General features: G+C 32.6%; 1 protein-coding gene across 1 annotated transcript in view; it reads left to right on the top strand.

Annotated features, from left to right (window-relative positions):
- Positions 1-19,414, top strand: part of LOC123701409 (paired box protein Pax-6-like) — a 49,156-nt gene that overhangs the window by 19,507 nt on the left and 10,235 nt on the right. The window contains exon 5 of the mRNA XM_045648872.1: positions 8,312-8,561. Within this exon, the coding sequence (XP_045504828.1) occupies positions 8,312-8,561 (250 nt within the window). The remainder of the gene's footprint in view (positions 1-8,311; positions 8,562-19,414) is intronic.

Below are 19,414 nucleotides of genomic sequence, written 5' to 3'. Positions count from 1 at the left end.
TGCATATATACTAAATCAAATGTTTTGCGTAAGTTCGTAAAAAATACTTATAAAATTCCAGACGCATTTTTTTCATATAGATGAATTCTTAAAACTCTATGTGTACACCCATAACAAGCAACCCGCCCAACTTTGCCGTCAGCACGTGAGCTATCGTTTAAGATTATGTTTTCACTTTTCATAGACAAAATGCTCACATTAGCGAAGCGGTATATGCCGGCTGCGCGAAGCTAGAGAAGAAAGCATGGATTTTCAGGAAAATTTTTTGACGTAATTTTGTTGTTTAAGTATTTTTTACGTGATCATTGTATGCAAAAGTATACCTTAGCTTAGTAATTAGTATACCAATAGTAGGACACCCTGTATAAAAGATAAACTTTAACATTAAAATAATATTATGTTGTTATTGTTATATCAAACCGTTTAGGTATTCGAATGTAATATGCTTAAGAAACATTTGTTCAATTAGGTATACTATATCATCAGAAATAACTATACATTATAATTATGCATGAATATCATTATTACCTAATTACCTTTTTTATCTCAGTTCATACTATACCTACTCAAGCGCACTCTTCGATGCGTCGACTTGTATTGTTTTGGTTTCAAAAGTATATTTCATCAATGACCTATTATACTAGTAGACGCGGCATACGCCAACATCATTGCACTAAAAAACAGCGTAATTAATACATACCTACTTACTAACGCATTATCACCAATACAGTTGTTCTCTCTTTCACTCTCACGCACGAGACATAATACATGTCTCACTCATGTACTTCGTAATAACAACTGCCGATTAAAATATAAAAAGAACGTCCAGCCACGACGCTGAATGGTGCGTGACTAAGTGAAACTCGGGCACTTAGCTGAGTTTTTTCTTGCCAAAATAGAGAGCGGGTAACGTATCTAGCTTTTTTATATATCATAGTATTTCATAGCACACAATAGCACGCGTCAAACCGAACACGTTTTAACAGCAAACAAAAGTAGCGCTTATTTTCATAAAATATAAACGTAAAAACGTCCGTTACCAGTCTTTATGATTCAGTCGAGCGTTCATCCTCGTGCCGAATATAATACATTATATTAATAATAATGATTATTGTCATTAAAATAAAATCACCATTATCGACGACTCGGAGCGGTTCATGAAATAAACACAATTGACTTTTGCCATTTGGTTGATTCTCAAAGATGAAGGTATTTAATTGTGTTGACCCTCCCTGTTTTCACTTTATTATTTGGTAGTTTAAAGAAATCTTCGTTGTGCCCTGTAGTGTATGTGTTAGTTTATTCTTACAGTATAAAAATAAATAACACACATGATAATATTATAAAAATGATAGTTTAAACAACTTTAATAAAAATACGTATTAAAGTTACATGTCTTTAATAAACCCAAAAGATTTATGCTAATTATACAGATTGAAGTATACAATGAGTATATTTTAAGCATTTAAGGATGACCCTTACTCAAATATATAAGTCTAACCTCAATCAATAAAATAACAATTTATCACGCTTTTACGACCGGCGCAATCACTTCGTCACACTTCCTATTATTTCACTCTTACCAAGCTCGAAAGGAAGCCACCCTTATCCATCCTTAAAAATATAATAAAATAAATCAATAATCAATTTCACGCCAGCCCTTTCGGGGGTATTGGGCTCATACTGGAAACAGTCGACCATTCCGCGGAAAATAGCGATATATCTGCCGACTCGGAAAGGTGAATAATATATAAAATGTGATTTACTATAATATTTTCCCTATTACCCCTTCGAAGAAAATCTATTTTGGATATCACTTCGTTATTCACTTTGTTCAGTAAAGGAAATAACTAAACAAATATAAATGTATTGACATGTTAATTTTCAACGTAAATAATAAAGGACGAACAATACATATTATCGGCGAATTTCAAGTTAACAATTCAAACAAAATTAATTAAGTACCCCACCATATTGACGAAATAATTCACGGATCGATTCGCCCAGCAGCCACCATGAGAAAGCACCTAATAAATGGTTGCATATCATTTCACTCTCAAATGATTCAGAATGAGGAACGAAACACCTTAGATTCTTGTAATATTGTATGGGCGCACCCCGCCGCGTCACAATGCAATGCCGTATTGATAAACTGCCTATAAGTCTCAATCAAACAATAGAATTTATGAGCTCTTTACGTATTGACCCATTTCTTTGATTGCAAACAACAATAGTTAACGATTAAATTGAAATTTCAAATCGTGGGAATGACTCGAATTAAATGTTGACCCGCGCTGTCATCGAGCATGGGCGGGAAAGTTTTTTTTTTTAATTCAGAAGGCGTCGGTTCTTAAGTCAAGGGGCGTCTTGTGGTAGCTTTATTTCAATTATTCCAAGCATGAATTCTTTTGTCCTTTTATCACGCGGAATTAAGTATACAATAATTCAAATTTCGCAAGTCATTGTTTGATATTTCTCCTTTAAATATTTTATGCAAAATATGAAATTCATTCAGCGTCGCGGCGTGCGCATTCGTATTAAGTAAGCATTTCAACAGATAAAAAAGCAACAAAAGGCTGAATATAATGACGCTGCATCAACACCAGATTTTCGCATTGAATTCGAAATTCAAAACGTGAAAAGAAAAAACAAAAGGATAATCAATGAAATGCAGCGAGGCCCGACGCACTGCGAGGTGCGCAGTTGTACGCTTACGTTGCAAAGATTTAAAACATCTGACAAGAGTAAAAGTCAGCCAAAATATTGACTCGCAAAGTGCCGACTTCGCGCACAATACACCCAGCAGGTTGCCTATTGTGAAGGACCCTTCAGTATTCAACAATGCTGAGAGTAATGCACTGCTTTTTTATTCGGCGACATTATAATTCTGAACGAAGTAAGCGAGCGTTGTACTAGATAGCGCGATAGTTTTAAATGGCTTTTCGCAAATGATAAATACGTAAACGAAAGAAATGAAATTGAAGTTTAAATTTAATTGCCAACTCGAAGATGCTGATGCTGAAAGACTTAATTGGATATTTTTAGGTATAGGCATTTAATTATGGAGTTGCATATTTAAAAGACAACAAAGGAAAATGGTAGGTACCTACTATATTATTAGGTAGTTAATTTTAGTTCTTGTCGTAGGCGTTTTGTGTGAAACCATCGTGTAGTAGGTACGTTTAGGTATTTTAATAACATACATAGAACCGCCCCTTACGTAGAACTGTAGGTTTATTTTTAGATAAGAGACTTTAAACACGATATAGAGGGAATATTTTAATAATGTTTATAAAATGACGTAACTCTACCTGTGTGTGTGTAACGGTTTTATGCTTAACAAGTTATACAGACTAATACATAAATGTTGTTAGATGGTCTATAATGGTTCATGAAATATTAGGAAGTTCTTCAGATACTTTTGTATCAATTTTTTTTTCATTTTACTAATCTATCATATATTTTAGTAGTTGACTTTTCCAAATCGATTTATTTTTAAATTTAACCCAAATATTTAGCTCTACATTTTTCACTTTTAATTAAATAAAATTAGGGTATTAAGTATAAAATAAAATAAAAATGAAGATCTTCTATTTCTTTGAGTTTTTCCAATAACTAACTACCATCAAGATCCATGAAAATAAATGCATTCCAAGCAGGCTATAAACCGATTAAATGCAATTAGAATTATTAAATGCTCCCATCGATTCGTTTACAAGATGGCCGTGGTAAAAATAAAAAAAATCCCTAAGCTTATTGAAAAGTATTTTCGCCCTACGTTCACGGCGTCTGAACAAATATAAGATAATTTTTTCGCTTCACCTCACCCGGTATTTAGAGGGTACCTTTCATTTTTACTGTACCGTTTCGTAGGTACGGTAGGTATAATGTAATTTATTTTGTATTCACAACTCGACTTCTCGTATCGGGGCTACGATTGTCGGAATGGTGTTTGAATTTCATTTCGTTATAAGAATATTCCGTGGATGTCACGGCGTTTATATATTTTCTTTCAAGTACTTCTTACGCGAGAAGAAACGCTCTTTTAGAACACAGGATATAAAATCGTGCGTGCGACATATTCTGAATTTATTTTTCAAGTGAATTTTCACTCAAAATGAAGAATATACAAGGCATAGTTTACTTGTGTGTACTGTTTAGCTATCAGTTTAAATGTGTGGGTTTTGGCGACAGTGGTTTTCATCCATACTATAATATTATAAATGCGAAAGTAACTCTGTCTGTCTGTCTATTACTCAATCATGCCTAAACTACTAAACCAATTTGCATGAAATTTGGTATGGAGATATTTTCATACCCAAGAAAGGACATAGGCTACCTTTTATTGCGAAATATGTACCACGGGCGAAGCCGGGGCGGACCACTTGTACTATATAATTATGACATTATAGCAGTTCTAGTGTCTTATTCAGATTTCTATGGTTAGACAATTTATAATCTGAACAAGAAATATTTACCTCCTAAACATCATTCCCTAAATTCAATTGCTCTGAATATATTCAAAAGTTTCTATGTACAATGTACATTCTACATACTATTAGATAAATAGATAGGCTCTACATATTCGTAAACAAGACCGTAAGCGACTAGGTAAAGTATTATGTTACCTAGTAGCTTACGGTTATGTATATTTAATATATTATGATTATTTTAATAGGCATTTAGGTGAAGATAATCGATTTAATGAATAAATACTAATTGAAGTATAGATACATCAGTCTTCTGTAGTTTTATCGTAATAAAAGATATGCTCTACATAAAAATCAAATACCAATAATTTGAGATATATCAATGCTACAAATTCATAGAGCTACAAATATGAAAGCTCCGCTACGAAGGTATTTTGTTTATTTGGTAATTGGTTTAGTATTTTATAAAAAGTACGTTTTTGGAGTAAAAGGTAGAGTATTTTTTTTAGTATTTTTTTAGTTCTTTTCTTTCGTGTGTGAATCTTTCTATTTATCTTCTATATGAAGCTTCTTATACAGTTTTTTTTGCGCTATCAAACCAAATTACATCAGCTTCGAATATATGCGACATCAAAACTAACTTAAGAATTAAAATTTTTGATAAACTACATTAGTACTTAAGTAATAAACGTCAAAATGTACTTAAAAAGTAAAGACTCTATAAGTATTCTATAATCCAAATCCCAAAAGATACCTTTTTTAAGAACATTAAAAAAGATGTTAACTTGACATTTACGAGTTAAATCCTCCCAATGAATATAAGTAATTCTCTAGTCACTACTTACGTTAACTGCATTGTAAACGTAATTCCCCGTGAACATTTAAAACCACAAAAAAATCTATTTAAGTCCAACCGAACGAGAAACGATTGTTAACTGGACATTGTCTAAATGCATTCTCATAAAGAAAATTAATATGTGTAAACAGATATAAACATAAATACCTACAACAGAAGGGTTATTTACTAATTGGTGAATTAGTCGAGTACAATCGTGAAAACAAGTCAATGAGTGTGTAATACGAATTATGGAAGCATTTACAGGTCCTTTGCCGAGTTTATTTTTTTACAAACGACCAGCGCACAGACGTTTTTCACACATGGCCACACTTCTACACGGACCGCTTGTTTATGGTTATGCATAATTGTTTTTTACAAACCGCGCACCTTTGAAAGCTTTCAGAGCACTCTAGTAAGAAAATCTTTACGTTTTTATTCGCATTATTCATTAATATTGTTATGCTTATTTTAAAAATCATTCATGCCAAAGTTTTCTCAGATTTGTTTTTCATATTAAAGCTTCGTTTGAATATTTAAAATTGTTCTCTATTATTAAAATAGCAAATATTTAATTGGCACGAATCATTGGCGTTCAATCTTTGAAAAGATCACTCGTTCCTTGTTAAAAATTTTCAGTTCATTTTGTTAGGAAATTTTATAAGTTGCAACCCCTTGAGAGCCATTTTTCTAGTCGGACAGTCAAGATTGTCGACTTTTAATTAGACGCCTTGTTATAATTTTCTAATCGAAGTATTCCGATCACCTGAGATTGCAATTAAGAATTCTTTACTGTTACAATCACAGTATCTTTGAACTGGACAATTTTAATTCAATGTTATTGTCTATCTTTCATGGGTATTTAGACATGAAGAAATGGCGTAAATAGAGTCAATTTGAAAAAAAATATGTATATGATTTCATATCTCTAAGATTTGTTTAGATCAATAAGTAGATGGGAGTTAACTTTAACATCTCTATCTACAATAACGAGTTTGATATTTTTTTAATAAGGAAGAATAGTATTAAAAAGTATAAATTCATGAAGGCGTTACATTTTTCTAAAATTGTAGAGTACCTAAGTTTTTTAAATCGTGCTCATATTGTACTCCACAATTTCAGCGCTCAATTACCCGCCAAAAAAAGTTGCTAATCATAGACAATAAAAAAATATCGAGCGTTCGTTTTTCGAACGTGCCGCGCTTTCTCGCTCGATCGGGCATCGCGCCAGCTGCCAGTCAGCACGCCGATCGGACCACCGCGTGTCTGCGTATCGTGTTACCGTGTCTCGCCTTCCTGCCCTACGTCTAAGTTACCGGTACGTCCGTTTGCCGCGCTGTCACATGTCAGTGTGACAGTTGGTGTGTGGACAGTTTTGGTCTACGCGTACCCGGGTGGCCTGGAGGCTATATCTTGAGACTTGGATATCCTATCTTCTTGAGGCTTAGCTACTATCTAGGATTTAGACAATATGTATTAGCTTTCATAAAATCAGATCAAGTCACATACTCATACTCACTAAGCATGCTTCTCCTATAAGTTGATATTAAATTAAAACAAAACCTACCTTTGTTAACTGCTCATCTATACTAATATTATAAAGCTGAAGAGTTTATTTGTTTGAACGCGCTAATCTCGGGAACTACTGGTCCGATTTGAAAAATTCTTTCGGTGTTGGATAGCCCATTTATCGAGGAAGGCTATAGACTATATATTATAATCACGCTAAGACCAACAAAAGCGGAGCCACGCGAGTGAAACCGCGCGGCACAGCTAGTGAAAGATATTATTGATGCAATGAAAGGTGATTCCTTAAAAAGTGATAGTCTTATATATTCAGGTGATAAAAATAGAAAAATTGTAGAAGGATTCGAATACCACCAGATAATTATTTGTAAAGATCATCTTATGTTCAACTTTTAACATCATCTTATGTTCAAAAAGTAGTGTTCTATATCAAATTCTCTCTACCATTGCAAGTAAAACATCAAAAATATTATTCAAAAACAAATATTCAAAAGCAGTTTCCTGTTAGTTACAAAAATATAACATTGAACCACCATTAGACTTAAAATAGAAACAATATAATAATTAAAAAATACCTACCAATAAACATACATAAATTCCAATAACACGGCAAGTACGTTACACGCTTTTCTGATCTCGCATTGACGACATTATCAGTGACATCGAACGATATCTTAATATTATCATCCTATGGGACCACACAAATAATTTATCACGTATACATTTACAGTCTAATTAATATAGAAATATACCTATTAGATAAAAGTTGATGTAAATCTATCATATTACCACATATAGATAAAATCTGCTATATGCAAAACATGTACATAATAAGGGCCTAATTATAAAAATATTTTGTCATCTATTTATTTAATTAGTGTTCTGTCTCTTTTACTTTCAAGATATTCAATAGAACGAAAAACGAGATAAAGCTGTTTAAAAATTGATTGATAAATTTCAAAAGAAAGTAGCCATAGTTTTTATTTTTACTTATTATCAATTAAAAAAACTTAGCGTTATGGCAAATACATTGCTATTTATACGAGTGCTACCTAAACTCTAAATAATATCATACATCACTTATCATACATCACTGGTCATAAAGCGAACTGACACAGTTAAATTCTTTTAGTGCGTCTATTTTGCTATCTGCTTCATCAATCAATTCCTATTCATTCAGGGTTCAATTATGAAGTGAATGTGATTTTAAGCACCATTAAGATTTTAGGGTATAAATGTCTGCAAAATAAAGTCCGGTTAAAACTATTATTTTTTTATCTATGGCAAAGCAATGATTAGTTAGAATAATGTAGAGTTTTGATAAAAGTTCCTTTGCCTTTTGTCCACTATTGTCAATCTCCATAGACTATAGAGGCTAATCGAATTATAGATTTAAAAATGGCTCCAGAAAGCTTCTCCTTTCTCTACCTAAACACTGCTGTAACAGAAGGCTCATTAACGGTAAGACATTTTTTAACAACTCTTTGTTGCAACTTAGCTAACGTTTCCTCTTTTACAGGTATCATCAATCAACCGAGTACTCCGGAACCTGGCAGCTCAAAAAGAGAAGTCAACCAACCAGCAGCCACCTACAGACTGTTCTACACCAGTTTACGAGCGTCTGCGGCTCTTGGGCACTCCGGGGGCAGCTCCCAACTGGCCCAGGGCTCCCTGGCCGACGCAGATCGATACTCGCAGCCCGTACCAGCTGCATAGCTTGAGTCCTGGACCGCAGCCTATGTGCAATGGAGATATGGGGATGAAGAAAGGTTAGTGGTTTTGTAGTTTACGAACAATGTCGTGTTTAGGGAAGAAAATATGCTAAGTTACTTTTTGTTAAGTTAATTTCAAACACCAATGTATATAATTCTCGCTTTTATGGATCACAATTTCACTTACAGTTAGATAAAAAATTGATTTTAAATATGGCTAAGTGTTCGTTTCATTAGCTGTTACAAATGACACTTATATCAGTCAAAATAATATGATATATTTAATATAAAACATCGTTTGCACATACATACATTCCTTCATATTACATTCATCAAAAAAACACATGATAAAAATTCACCAACTCGAAAAAACGCAAACCAACCTCTAAAACAGCGGAACCCGCAACCGCAACGCATCACAGACGGGAATAATTAAAAAAAAACAACAACAGAAAAACAAAAAAAAATCGCAAAATGGCAATCCGCGGTCGGTCACAGTCTGGCAACACTTTTTTCCTCGGCATTTTGATAGTCGATTTGCGGGACACCCCCCGGCCTCCCTACCGTCAAAAACATTACTCTGCCCATCCGCTTGGAAGATTTAATTTTCATTTTTATCTCAAACATCCCCCTTTGTAGTGGTCTGTAGTCTGTATCCAATTAGGTTGGCTTTGAACGTTTTTCTCAAACCCGGACAACGGCACGGAGCAGTTATGGAATTTTTAATTTCGATACCTATTGAAGATTACGCTTCTGTAAAGTATTTCCTTATGTATTTGTGTTACATTATTATTTTAAATAGAAAATGTTATTTTTATTTATATTACCTACACATGAATGTGTAGGACACAGATTGAATTCAATGAAATTTGTACTTTAAAACGACTATTAAAATTCTTACAAATCTGTATCTTGTCAAGGCAGCAAGGCAGTAAAACTTTATAACAAATGAATATTAAAACTTAAAAGTATTTCTTTTTGGTAGCAAAAAATAGAATGATAGCATCCTATTTTTATGGCAGCATTGTTATTAGATATACATTTCATTTAAATAAATATATAATATCCTGTAAATATTTGGGAGATGGTATTAAAAACTAAAAAAAAGCAATTGTAGAGATCGCGACGCAGGATGCTCTACTATTTTAATTAACAATTTACAAACTTAAACATTTCTGAGATTTGTCCATTTCAACGTTTAAATATTTTTAGGATTCTGTTAAAAAAAAACTTAATAAAATATACAATGATGTATTTCTAGTTAACTGTTTAAAAAAAAACTTCAAATGGTATTAATACAATCTTCGCTGTGCTTATATCGAAAAAGATGTATTTCACCTCCTCTGAAATTTATATCTCCGCCACGAAAACCTATGGTTTTTACATTTTTCATCTATCTTCATAAAAAAACATCATCCAAAAATTTAGCGCGGTTCAGTTATAAACACCTTACATACAGATAGAGCTGATTTCGTCTTTATATAACAATTTCATCTTTATAATATCAGTGAGAGTTTCCAATTTCTTCACATTCGTAGTAACCACAATAAAGTTATGTGTGAGTCCCCGTGAAATTGGTTTACACTCGGCAATATCCTATTTATCGACTGAACACTTTATTTGTATTCGCTACAAAGATTCCTTGGATTTTATTGCATTTTTATCGGATTAAAAACATTTATGAATTTTTTTCGCAGTTTAATTTCTGGTGTGATTTGAAAGTGATTAAAAAAAGCTTAAATATGTTTTAGAAAAAAAAATTAAATTGTTATTGTAATTTAAAACATATCGTAATCGATAATATTCACCCTACATATGTAGATACTACTAAAAGCTACTAAAATAATGTCTTCTTTAATCAAATACTTTAAATTTTCTCGTTTTCATTTTTCCTAAATTCGTTCATCTAGAGATAAAAGATATTTTAAAGTATAAACTAATTATTTTGCCAACTCTTCAAAATAATATGCGACAAACGCAACATTATCTCACGCATGACTCTACATTGCGTGGCACAAAAAATTGTATCGGAACAAGTCTTTTTGACCCGTTATAACTCAAAAGTGAACTCAAACTGGAAGACAAACAGACAAGGTCAAAGGACCCGAAGAATAAATCCATTAAGGACCCAAAACTAAATAACGCGCACTAAGGGGAGGTGGGTTCCGATAAACGCCGCGGAAGCGAGACGACACCACGCCAACACGTAAGAGTAAAAGAGACAAAATCACGTCTGGCCTGAGCCTTAGATAAGGCGAAGAAAAATGTCGCAGAATATTTATTCGCAGGGACCTGATAAATGGTTATTATGGGGTTCCGTAGTAGTAAATTAGTGCGATATATGGCACTGGTTAAATATTTATTTATGCGACGAGTAAGTTATGTTATCGTTAGGCCTAGCTGTGGCAAATGGACTGGTTTATTTGGATCATCTTCAGTTTCCTTCTTGAGTTTGAGAAAGTTTGCTCAATGATAGTTGACACGTTTGACTAGTAAAGCACTTAATACTCACAAAATTTTTTCTAGAGTTCAATAATCTTTATTTCACAATTAATTCTAAATATCTAATATCATTAATATTGTCGTACTAGAACAGTCTAAAGTGCCAAGTTTAATAATTAATTTAAAAAACGGAATTAGAAAGGGTAAATTCTCAATAAAAAAACAGTGTAAATTAAATTTTTTGAAATTAAATTATGACATATTCATAACCGCATAAAATTGGTGACAAATCTAGTCATATTATATTTATTATTCTTCATACTATCTAAAATACATAACTAGTTATATTCACAAAGATAAGGAAACGTATAAACCGAAGATTATTATAGGCATTACCATATTGAAAACTTTGCGTCAGATAACCGATGAAGGAAGATATCACACGAACGGGAAATTCCCTGTCGTATACATACAGACTATTATTGCAGACTTCCTGGCACCTTGAAAAATAAATATTTTTCGACGAGCAACTTGTCATATTATTTATTTGTACCTAACTACAGAAGAAGTTTATCAATCTGAAATTTAGGTAATCATAACGTTTGAAACAATTTATAAAATTTTAATATCATCTACCCATAAACTTATTAGGTCAACTGTTATTATTTCGTTAAAATATTCATAATTTAGTGTTATTATTAAACCCGTAAAAAATTGACAGACTGATTTTCTTTAAAATCGCACAAACGCAAAGAAATTTTCATACTTTTCTGAAACCTCAATAGTCAATACCTTATTTTTCAACTGTATTTACGAGACATCAAACACCCACACCCATCACACGTTTATCAAACCATCACGTTATATACATAGCACATTAAAATCCCGTACATAAGCGTATGTGATACACTCGAGTACAGTCACGAGCAATAATATATGCCTAGGGGGCGATGTGCAAAAATATCTGTCACTAGAATAAATTCAATAATATCTGTCTGCCCGTATACAGCAAAAATATCTGACATTAGTAGGCAACATAATAAAGTGGCATCAAAATAATGTGACGAAAATGTACAGCAAATAATTGTGACAACCTCTCACGGCATAAATATGTGACATCAACTAGATGGCAATAATATCTGACACAATTTCATATTTCTGTATTTTGCATCGATTCCTCACAAAAAGCATTTAAATATGTGACATCAACTAGGAAGCAATAATATCTGACACAATTTCATATTTCTGTATTTTGCATCGATTCCTCACACAAAGCATAAATAATAAATACCTATGTGACACCAACTAGGTGGCAATAATATCTGACACAATTTCATATTTCTGTATTTTGCATCGATTCCCCACGAAAAGCATAAATATGTGACATCAACTAGGAAGCAATAATATCTGACACAATTTCATATTTCTGTATTTTGCATCGATTCCCCACGAAAAGCATAAATATGTGACATCAACTAGGAAGCAATAATATCTGACACAATTTCATATTTCTGTATTTTGCATCGATTCCCCACGAAAAGCATAAATATGTGACATCAACTAGGAAGCAATAATATCTGACACAATTTCATATTTCTGTATTTTGCATCGATTCCCCACGAAAAGCATAAATATGTGACATCAACTAGGAAACAATAATATCTGACACAATTTCATATTTCTGTATTTTGCATCGATTCCTCACACAAAGCATAAATATGTGACACAAACTAGGGGCAATAATATCTGACACAATTTCATATTTCTGTATTTTGCATCGATTCCTCACGAAAAGCATAAATATGTGACATCAACTAGGAAGCAATAATATCTGACACAATTTCATATTTCTGTATTTTGCATCGATTCCTCACACAAAGCATAAATATGTGACACCAACTAGGTGGCAATAATATCTGACACAATTTCATATTTCTGTATTTTGCATCGATTCCTCACGAAAAGCATAAATATGTGACATCAACTAGGAAGCAATAATATCTGACACAATTTCATATTTCTGTATTTTGCATCGATTCCTCACACAAAGCATAAATATGTGACACCAACTAGGTGGCAATAATATCTGACACAATTTCATATTTCTGTATTTTGCGTTGATTTCACACAAAAAGCATAAATATGTGACATCAACTAGGAAGCAATAACATCTGACACAATTTTATTTTAACCTCCTGAGACCCAGGATTTTTTTTTCTTTCTTTTTTAATAAAAAGTAGCTGTATCTGTTCTAATGCAATTATAGATATTCAAAAAAATGGAAAAAAAAATCTTTTGTGGAAAACTTGGATTTTCTTTATGTCATTTATATATTACAGGGGGTCCCAGTTCCAAGTGTAATAAGTTTATGAAAATGAAGAAAAACTACATGTTTTTTTAGATATTATATATTTTTAAACTTGAAACCTAATATTTATTATTCTATCTATTGTTCTGTATCTATTTTTTGTAACTTGGTTCAAAGATATTTTTAAGGGTGAGAAATAACCAGTTCAAGTATTTTGCACCGGCGCGGCGGTGTATTTATATTGTCACGTCCACCCCTAGGTCTTATTTCTAATCCATCCTCTTGTTCAGCCTCCTCTAATGCTTGGTCCACGTCATGTGCGTCCCCGAAATGGTCTGCCAACAACTGAAGATGACATACATAGTGACGATTCTGTATTGACGTGACTCATACTCATTGGACGAATGGAAGAAGACTCATTTTCTGGTGTTTGGGCGGCTTCATCGGTATCATTTGGGGGATTATCTTCATCTCAAACATTTATTTATTCAATTAGACTTCTTCTAAAAGCACTTTTGAATCGTCATAACAGTATTAACATTTACCACCGATTCGGAAAGCAGTATCTATGGAGAAGAACCGGCAAGAAACACCATAGGTCCATCATATAGGTCAATATTTGACTCATCCAGGTGTTGGTAGATCTCAGTATCTTATAATCCTTGAAAATTATAATGAAATCTGTAACATAAATTAAAGAATGTCATATAGGTAATACATGGGACCCTTGTAACTAATACCAAATCGGCAAGAATTGAGACCAAATGTCTTACCAGTATGACATAAAAGAAAACATTCATATTTTTCACAAGTTTTAGATTTATCTTTCAAAATAACTATTGCGGTTGCAGAAATAATATCTTTTATAATTAGATATACAAAGATATACTGCAATATACGAATGGTACCACTAGAAATGTAAGATTACTGACCACGTGTTTGCCGTCGCACAGCCACCGTCAACTTCGAAATGAGAATACTTCAAATCACTGTCACTTATATAACCAAAAACCGTTTAGTATAGCGGATGACATACCACTACATCGATTAGAGGTATTATTCTCGCATATACGCAAAAGATGGCGTTGAAATATTTTTTTATTGTCTATGTAATATATATATGACCGCAGGCCCCAGGAGGTTAATTTAATATTGAATTAATACAAAATATAAATTTTATTTTAACTACGTTGTTTTAAAACATTATTACCATATTAATTAATACCTATGTGCCGTCGTTGTATACTACATATTGTATGTCTAGACATTATATCCTACTAGCTTAACACCCGCGGCTTCGCCCGCGTTTTCAAAGAAAAACCCGCATAGTTTCCGTTCCTGTGGGATTTCCAGGATAAAAGCTCTCATAAGCGTTAATCCAAGTTACTCTTTATATGTCTGCTAAATTTCATTGTAATCGGTTCAGTAGTATTTGCGTGAAAGAGTAACAGACACACACATACACGGATACTATGCGGTATTTCTGTGAAAAGGCAGGCGAAGCCGCGGGCGGAAAGCTAGTGTCACATATTTATGCTTTTTGTGAGGAATCAATTATATTTTACAATACAGAAATATAAAATTGTGTCAGATATTATTGCCTCCTAGGTGACGTCACATATTTATGCTTCGAGAGGTTATCACAATTATTTGCTGTAACATTTTCGTCACATAATTTTGATGCCACTTTATTATGTTGCCTACTAATGTCAGATATTTTTGCTGTATACGGGCAGACAGATATTATTGAACCCGTTCTTATGACAGATATTTTTGCTAATCTGCAAATGGTAATATATTTATGCTTCTGACTGTACATACGCCTGTCGGCGGCGGCACGCTCAAAGCACGCCGCAACCCTTTGATCTGTTTAGGTACACTAGGTTGTAGGTACCTACAGAACCCTTGCATTTTCTTCTCCTATTTTGAATCTGTGGATTTTGTTTTCATGTTTGTGTTAGGCTATTCAATATATTCATAACTATTGAAGCTTATGGTACTTAATCTATTTATTGGATATAAACATAAAAAGAGTGGCAAATACTATACAAGGCGAATTATGTTTTTCAAAGAGTTAAAACGATTATTTATTATAAGTGTCTCTTAGAATATGTATCAATGCAAAATCAGTGGAGTGGAATGAGTCTCTACAGTATATTTGAATGTGTAAAAAAACTGGCTCTACGTCTACATTTGCAAAATATTTATGATAGATGATTTTATTCTAAACAAGTACCAATTTTTTGCATATTTTTCTTTTACTTTGTAAACATAAGTTTACGTTATAGTGATTGAGTATACGGTTAAATTATAAAAATATTTAGGTAGATAGTAGAGTCTGATCGTCATTTGTAGTAGTAGTATGTAGTAGTTAACTTATTACTAAAACACAACGTGACACAACTTAGCTTTATCAGCAATTTTGAAAACTCCATATTTTTTCTGGTCGACGTTAGAAACAGCTTATATTGAAAATATAATTTTTCGAATACTTAAACCAGAAATAGAAAAGTAACGGCCACCTCTACATTGGGTTTTTCTTCTAATTCAAAGTAAATAAAATCTTACTGATTTCAAAAAATAACATTTGCAACTACATATTTGCATTAACAAGAAATCCTTGTTATTTAATGATGTGCCTCATAAAATTCACCACTCACCATTTGAGATTTACTCCAACACATTAATAACTCGAAATATGACGTTAATAACGGGTATCTTCTCTAAACGGCGGATACACAGCAAATCCCCCAAAACACTGTACACATAACACAAGTAAAATAGCAATTAAAGCGTGTACCCTACGTCGATACAGTCCGCGAGACCAATGAGGGTGCACTCATTGACAGGACGAAGAACAAAGTTACGCAAATTGCACACATACAAAATAGTTTTAAGTGGTATTTAAATAACTATAGTTTTTATAGTTTTTTTTGACTAATCTTCGAAGATAATTTCGTAATTCTTACAACTTAGTGAATGAAATCCTCAGATTCGTCACAATATATATTCACATAATACAAGTAGAAAAATTTCATAATAATACAAGTAGAAGAAGAAATAAGATCTTTACAAGTGTAATAGATTTTTTCCCACATTCAGCAAAATACTCAGTTGTTGCTATTAATTTTATTCCTATAAGAAGCCTCACACATATCTAACAAAAGCGAATCGTCAAGGAAACGCCACACCTCAAATGCCTATATTATACAATATTAATTAAAATTAACGAATAAACCCCAGTCTCCGAAACGTCGCACGGTAATCGAGCGAGCGGCCCATACAAAGGGTTTACCGACGCCAATAACGCATGAAACGGGATTATAAAACATGAAAACGTTAGCTAAAGGGCGGTTTCAACCCTCTGTTACTTTACATGTAATTATAGCTGTTAATTTGCGTGTGTTGAGCCCGTTGAGGTAGTTGCCTCGTTTGGAGCGCTTTCATCTGTATTCGTTAATTATATATTATATGTATAATTTAAGTGGAGGTGTAAAACGTTAATATATTTGTTTTCAGTAAAATAATAGATATGAAATTTATTTAAAAAAAATATTAACTGAATATCTATTATTTGCATCAATTCACTAATTAAATGTCTAAATTCTTACGTTCTTTAAGAAAACTGTATCTATTCCTAAAATTATGACAAACAGTACTTCTTAACTAGATGATGGCAAAAAATACGAGTTTAGAGCCTTTGGGCTAAAGTAAACTTAGAAAGCTTCATAATTATTTTTGCCCCTAATTACATAACAGTATAAATATTTGTATAAGTTTTGTTTGATTTGATTTGATTTGCTCATTTTTAAATATGGTTTCTCTTTTGATATTTTTATATCATAGACAAATATATCAGCAAAGCTTCCATGATTAGAAAGTTATGGTAACTACATTATGCAGACTCTACCTCTAGAAGTATACTCATTTAATATCACTTAAACCGCGACTAAACAAACCAACCACAATGGGAATTAATTTAAAAATCCATTAATTCAGTATCGAAATAGCGTATGAAATAATAAGTTAAAAAAGGCTAGGGCGCGGTAGGCGGGTCCACATTAGTGCCGCCCCGTTGCGCCGCGCAAACACATTATAATTATACTATGACATATGCGATGCCTACAAACCGTACCTATATGTTGTGTAAGGGTCTTAACGATTCGTATATAAGGTAGACTTAAATGAAAATATGTGTAATCAATATTCATTTGGGACTCATTATAATCTTAATCGAAAGTAGAGCTCTGTTTCGATATCAATTTGGTAATTCATTTTAAAACATACAGCTTTGAACTGTTATTCAGATTATATTATACATATTTAATAATACGTCCGTGGATAATTGTTTTAGAAATTGTACGAATAAATACGAAATCAATATTTTTGAACCAATGCTGACAAACTCTACATTGGTAAAATAAATTTAAATTGTATCTAAGTCAGTGGTACAAAAATATTATGTAGTATCTAGTCAAAGGCAGATTAATGAGAATTAATACTATAAAAACTTAATCTACAATATAATTATTGCAAACAATAACCGCGATATTTAGTTTACCTAGTTTTACTTTTTGTTCTATTTGAATAAATTATAATGTATAAATTGTAATATAAAACTCATCGTAATGCCCTGAACAAGCTGTTAGAACAAAAATATCTAAACCATTATGCATAAAATATTTGAGCGTTAAATTGAAAATAATTTCAAATATTAATTTTAAATTCATAGCACGGCCGCCCGTATCGGTTACAAAACACCTGTGCGGCCCTTTTCCCGCCGTTTTCCTACAAAATGGCCGACGCGTGACATGCCTGCTAACTACACAAATTATTTTCCTAGTCCCGCAAAATGTTTAAATAAATTTTTGAATTTATTTTTAAGGATAAAATTTGACAAGGATTGTAGATTGTAGATTGATTTGTATCAAGTTGGAATCTAATCAATTTCTAAAAAAGAATTTTATACTTAAAGTACTTAATTTACGATAACTTTTTGGTCATTATTACTACCAATTCTAAAGATATACTTGCTCATTAAGAAAACCTCGCTCTCAGTACCCTGTCCGGACTAATTTTGAGTGACATCAAATAGAGACACATCTATTATCTGATATGGATCTCCGTACAGCACCGCTTCATGAAACATTAATGTTTTCCCGCCTGACAGATGGGCTCCCGATACACCGAATGTCATTTCACCGTCGTCGCGCCGTCGCCAGGGGATTTGATATTCTATAGCGGAGGACTGACGGTGTAACTGACGGTGCGTTATTTTTCGAAGATAGGAGATCATGTTTCGAGGTGTCATATTCGTTTGCGAAGAGAAGTGGGTGGGCTTATAATTACGAAATGTCAGCGGTTGAATTCGCTTGCAATTTGAGTGAAAAAATAGGCACTTATTTATTAATAACTTTGTTACTTTTTAGATAAAATAGATCAGTTGCTAGAAGGTGACAAAGTTCTTCTTGTATGAATATATTTTAGAAATTTTATATTCTTTATGTATGTTGTTAGTTGTTACGAAATGTGTGTAAAAATCACGATTAATTCTCTATATAATAAGTATATTTACGTTCAATAAGTTATAATATTAGGTACGAATTATTTGAGATGCGGGAAGCATTAAAGTTTTAGAAGTTTGTCATAGTTCTCTGCATAGTTTTGTGGTTTTAGGGATAAATTATTTGTTTGCTTGACAAATGTAATATTGACAGCTATTCCGTTACAAATATATATTTATATAGAGACATTTAATGGGTTGCATAATGATTCATATATTTCGTCACAGTCAGTAGCTTTTAATTTATTTTACTGTAATAAGGCTCTGTAATTCAAGTCACTTGCTTGCTTATTAAAAAAACGTTATTTACTTTTTACTACCTCCATATTTAAACACCGGGATCATTAATTAGCATTGAACGCAATAGTTTTTGAAAATAAATATGATAATATATACAAGCATGTGCGACACTTCGGAAGGTAAACTCTCACATCAGACGGGGGTTACAAAAACACTCGATTCTGTAGTGCGTCTCTACCATGTTACCGTATCGATATCCGACATGTATAATAAATATTGTATTTTTCATACTACCGCTTTAAAAGAAAATATACCTATTAGTATGAAAGGTTTGTGCCATTATGCACAAAGAGGTAA

This window comes from Colias croceus, chromosome 21 (genome assembly GCF_905220415.1).
Source record: "Colias croceus chromosome 21, ilColCroc2.1".
In the NCBI taxonomy this organism is placed as follows: Eukaryota; Metazoa; Arthropoda; class Insecta; order Lepidoptera; family Pieridae; genus Colias; species Colias croceus.
This window is presented reverse-complemented; position numbering and strand designations above follow the sequence as displayed.